Source organism: Benincasa hispida, chromosome 4 (genome assembly GCF_009727055.1).
Source record: "Benincasa hispida cultivar B227 chromosome 4, ASM972705v1, whole genome shotgun sequence".
Classification (NCBI taxonomy): Eukaryota; Viridiplantae; Streptophyta; class Magnoliopsida; order Cucurbitales; family Cucurbitaceae; genus Benincasa; species Benincasa hispida.
The window spans coordinates 4132839-4138144 of record NC_052352.1 but is presented as its reverse complement, the minus strand read 5'-3'; the positions used below and the strand labels follow the sequence as shown (position 1 = coordinate 4138144).

Here is a 5306-nt window from a genome sequence, read left to right as displayed (position 1 = left end):
TTATCATAATACATATAAAAATTTTATTGAAACATAAAAGTCGTGCTTAGGAAAATTACAGTAATCTTCCAATCTTATACATAGATGTATTATATGTGTTGTAAGCATAAGCTAGAGACCAAAAAATTAAAGTGGGTGTAGCCAACATTTTCTAATTTCACCCACATATAAGACTCAAATTAAAGCAGAGAGAGCAGGGCAGGACGAGTTCGCAACTCTTCTTCTCTCTGTAAAACCTCACAATTTTTTTCAAATCCGATGGCCATCAAAACCCCCAATCCGCCGCCGGCAAGCTTCTCCTTCACCGCCCATCTCTTCACTTTCCCCGACGTCGTTTTGGGGATGTTTCCCCTTTTCACCAAAACTACAAGCCCTAATTCAGTTCCCTCTTCAATCGACACTGCTTTTCGAATCTCTTCGCAAATTTTTCTCAGCAGTTCGGCGTCGTTTTTGTCGTCTCTCTGCATCTCGGCAACGACGGCGATTGTCTCCGATATTTTGACGGCGGCGATGCAGCCGCCTCGAAGATAGGCGGAGGAATTGTTGTAAGCTGTGGATTCGATGTAATGAGGGTGGATTTCTTGTTGGGTGTTGTTGAATTTGATGAGGTCTGAACACCGTCCGATGACGAAGAGGAACCTGTCGGCGCCTCTAATTACTCCTCTGTCACCGGTGCGGATGAAATTAGGGCTTGATTTGTTGTTGATTTTACTGTGGAATGTCTTTTTGGTTAGAGATGGATGGCCAAGGTAACCTGAGGGAGGATAATTTATCTTCTTGGTCAGAGCTTTTATTTTTAGAGTACCAATTAAATAAATAGACCTAAAAAATTAGGGTTTTTTTTTTTTTTTTTTTTTTTTTTTTTAATATTATTTTAATTTTCCTTTAAAATAAGCCTATAAACATCATTTATGTATCTAGACTTTTTATCTACTTATTACTGCTATTTAAAAAAAAAAAAAAAATCTAAGTTTTGGAAAAGAAAGTTTGTACATTTTTTAAAAAGATTTTGACAAAGAATTAAACCATTTTACTTAATTAAAAAAAATGCAAGTCATGCTAAAATATTAAAAGGAAATATATGTAATTTTTAAAAACCAAATAGTTATAAAATCAAGAAAAGAACCTAGGTTTTGGAATAGAAAGTTTGTAATTTTTAAAAAAAAAAGATTTTGATAAAGAATTAAACCATTTTACTTAATTAAAAAAAATGCAAATCATGCTAAAAAAATTAAAAGAATATATTTGTAATTTTTAAAAACCAAATAGTTATAAAATAGACTCTTTTAGGCCCCATTTAGATTTTGGTTTTTGTTTCTGAATATTAAGTTTATAAACATTGCTTCTACTTCCAATTGTTTTCTGAATATTAAGTTTATAGACACTACTTTCATTTCCAATTTTCTTTCTTTGTGATATACTTTTTATCAATAGTTTAAAAAATAAACTATAAAAAACAAAAAGTTACCCAACGAGGTCGTAGCTTTCAAAAACTTGTTTTTATTTTTTAATTTTAGCTAAGAATTCAATCATTATACTTAATAAAAATATACATCATTTTAAGAAATGGAGAGAAAATAATCTTAATTTTCAACCAAGTTTATTATTTTTATAAAACTACATTTCTATATTCTTATTTCTACCGCCATTCTTTTTTAACAAATTTCATTATTTTTATAAAACTACACTTCTCTAAAATATTTGGCCACGTCCTTTTTTTTTTTTTAAAAAAAAATATTTGAATATAAAATTTACGTGTATATAGATAATCATATATAAAACAAACCACCAAAAATAAAAAACTTCCACTTTATTATTCTTGTTTTGAAAAAAAAAAAAAAAAAAAAAAAAGGAAAAAAACCGTCCGGTTGAAAGTATTAGTCCTCTTCCTTTAGTTTAAAGAAGAGGAAAAAAAAACCTTGCCAAATCATCTATAACCTATTATGTTTGTAATAAGTATTTTCTTATTACTTGTCTTTCTCTAATCCACCCAATCATCCCATCGTTTGCCAAATCACAAATCATATATATGTATGTATTTTAACGAAGGATTGAAATAAACTACAAAAACATGAATGCAATTCGAGATAGGAAATATTTTGGTGCTTTTTGTGATGTATTTATCCCTATATAGTCTAGGGAATTGTCACGTGATAGTTTTGTATTATAAAATATTTTTTAAATTTTTTTTGGTGAATATAAAATGGGGAGTATGAAATTAGGTGTAGTCTAAATTGTACTTAAATATTACTTTTTAAGATATATCTTCTTTGAGACTTGCCTCTTAGCCTAGAATTTTCTTAATTTCCAAAAAAACAATAATAATAATAACAAAAGGACAAAGGTAAGTTTGATAAATAATGAGAAAAATATCGACATTTCTCATTTGAAGGGTTCTTTTTACTTAAAATATCATTCCAGGGGTAGAGTTAATCTTTTATTATTTTGATAAAAAAAATTATAGGTTTAATTTTAATTCTTACAACTATATCGACTAAATTCTAATATTATTTAAATTAGGATAATATCGAGATTGGTAAAAAGGTAAAGTTTGATTTATCCAAATAAAGAAAATAACCTGAGGCATTACTAGGCGACGAGACCCAAATCTCTCCTTCAACGCCGTCCTCAACCACCTCCCCAGTTTCGCCGTTAACAACCACCACCTTAATCTCCGTACACAATCCATCCCTCAACCTCCCACTAGGCAACAACTTCCGGTAATTCGGCATCGCCGGAAACCACCACCTCCGGCCACCGCTCCACGCCGTCGAAACAAAAGTGCAATTCTCCGCCAAACCATACGACGGAGAAACGCAACCCGGGTCCAACCCAACCGCCTTAAACTCATCCACAAACTCCTCGACCGCCGCCCGGTAAATCGGCTCATTAATCAAGATCAAATTCCTCAAGCTCCGCAAATCCAAACCCTTACTAGAGGGTGTTTCATCCTTCACCCGCTTGAGTACGAGTGGGAGAGTGAAAGACGGCACGGGAGTGCACGTGGCTTTGAAAGCGGTGATGAGGTGGAGCCACCTGATTGGGTTGGTGACGAAAGACATGGGTGAGGTTAGCACACAGGTGGCGCCAGTTATGACGCTTAAAAGAAGGAACATGAGGCCACAGTCGTGGTATTGTGGGAGCCATGAAACGATGACGTCGTTTGGGTTTAAGTTGTAGGCTTTTCTAGCCACACGGACGTTGTGGGCCGCGGCGCCGGCGGTAACCACCACCGGCTTGGGAATTGCGGTGGCGCCTGAGGTGTATTGAATCAGATAAGGCTCCTTTGGATTACAGCCGTAGTAAGAGGAAGAATGATAAAGAATGGGTTGGTGTTTGTCTTGATTGACCTCTGCTTTCTTGTCGGGTTGTTTTAAACTGTCCATTGAAATCCATTGCACGCTCTGCAACAACAAAGCCAGCTTCTCGTCGGTCGGGGACGAGGAGAGGTACCTATATAAACAAAAGGAGAAAAAAAACCAAATTCCTTTTTTTTTATTATTTTTTTTTCATAGTATGAGATTGGATAATATTTTTGTAATAATTTTGATATAGAAGGGTTGTCAAATAATATATATTCTATAACTAGTTGATTCAAAATTTGTAAGTGGTATTTGAGTCCTTCACTTAGTCAATATAGTATATGAGTTTGAGTTATAATAGTCTGTGTTTGGAAGACATATTATTATAATACAAATATAAAATAGTAAATGAGAGATGATAGATAGGAAATACTAAAATCGATAATAAAAAGAGGTATTATTGCAGATAAGTATAGATTATAAATAGTTGTAAAAATCAATGTTATATTTGGAGTCCATTCTATCAACTTTAAGTTGGGATCCAAACACCTCCTTAAATTTAACTCAACATGTATATAGCTCATAAAGTTTGTATTATTGACCTTGAAGTCAAATGTTGGATATGCTCATTCCACATATTGTAAGGAAAAAAAATTAAATTTAGCTATATTTTAATAAAAAAAATATTAAGACAAAGTGAGTTTCTCTTTAAGTAATTTTTGTCGTAAAAAATTCGATTATTCATTCGAGTAAAAAAAGAACATAAAACATAAATTCTTATGAGAAATGGTGGGTTGATGTATTTCGAATTCTTTAATTAATACACTAATAGTGTTTTTTTTTTTTTTTTTTTTATAGCCAAGCTCGATCAACAGTAATTTAATTGTTTAATTAAAAATAATGAAAATCATGGTAAAAAATAATGAAAAATTGCACATAGTCTTAAATATTAGTTTAAAAAAAAAATTGATAAGAGAGTGTAAAATACATATTTAAATTTGCCATCATTATATAAATACACTAGAAAGAATAAAATTGTAAAATACTAAATATATAATAAGCTATTGACCAAAGCTAAAATAACCCTAATTTAAATAGCATAAAATATTTTAGGTTGATTTCGACTTCGAAATTTAAAGTTTGATTCTCCTGTCCAAAACGTACCGAAAAATGGTATAGATGTAAGATTGGTGAGCTATGGCGGCTCTAGGCTTGGTCTGCGAGAGAGCTCTAGCGAGATGGTGACAATTTTCATTCTCGAGAAAAGGGTCGGGCGGGCTAATTGGGACACTCACTAGGCCAGCTCTTTGACACCCATAAATGAGCTGGACAAGCTCCAGCCCCGCCGAGCATAATACAGCCACCGTGTCGCGCCGCCGCAGCTGCCGGAGCAATTGATCGGAGATGAACTGAACGGAATCGTGAAGTTGCTGGTATGTTAGAAATGAGCCGTCATTCAGGCTTCCGGCGGTGCCGTCTTCTGACCAGATGAACGCCGGCTTCGACCGGAACGCCGGAAGGCTAGCCCAAACCGGGAGATACCGGTCGACCACCGGCTGGTCCGGGAATAAGGGATCAAAATTCTCGTACAACATTATCTGATATTCTCCTTTTTTTTTTCCCTACTTCTTTTCAACTATGCAACTGATTTGCCGCATATTGCCTAATTTATACTAAAAAAAGAAGAGGCTTAGTCAATTACTGATGGGTCATTTTTACTAAATTACAAAAATACCCTTCTCTTCATTGAAAATATTTCTTTCTAAAGTAGTGATATTATTATTTACCCTTCATAGACACTTCTAGCCCATGTATAAAACTTGAAAGTTGAAACAAAAAATTGAGATTCAAACACTGCCAAATCACACCAGCTCAACATTACACAAGCATTTCAAGTCATTATTTCAATCTAAAATTTTTATGGATTTCTGTTCCAAGAATAATTTTGAAATATTTATGATATGTCAAAGTTAATATTAGAAACAGAGATTTAGGGTGTGTTTA

The 5306-nt window shown here is 33.5% G+C and overlaps 1 protein-coding gene across 1 annotated transcript; it reads right to left on the bottom strand.

The window, feature by feature from the left end:
* Positions 1 to 4897, bottom strand: LOC120075500 (long-chain-fatty-acid--AMP ligase FadD26-like). The gene is made up of 3 exons (XM_039028950.1): positions 4467 to 4897; positions 2579 to 3453; positions 1 to 754 (listed from the first exon to the last, which is right to left on the bottom strand). The coding sequence occupies exons 1-3, from the start codon at positions 4895 to 4897 to the stop codon at positions 180 to 182; spliced, it is 1881 nt and encodes a 626-aa protein (XP_038884878.1). The 3' UTR covers positions 1 to 179.
* Between the last annotated feature and the right edge of the window lie 409 nt (positions 4898 to 5306).

What these genes read in the sequence shown, in the direction of transcription:
- LOC120075500 (XM_039028950.1), bottom strand. Translation starts at nt 4,897, where the DNA reads ATGTTGTACGAGAATTTTGATCCCTTATTCCCGGACCAGCCGGTGGTC. An exon ending in TACATCTATACCATTTTTCG is followed by an intron (nt 3,454 to 4,466) that starts GTACGTTTTGGA and finishes TTGTTTATATAG; the next exon opens with GTACCTCTCCTCGTCCCCGA. An exon ending in GTCGCCTAGTAATGCCTCAG is followed by an intron (nt 755 to 2,578) that starts GTTATTTTCTTT and finishes ATCCTCCCTCAG; the next exon opens with GTTACCTTGGCCATCCATCT.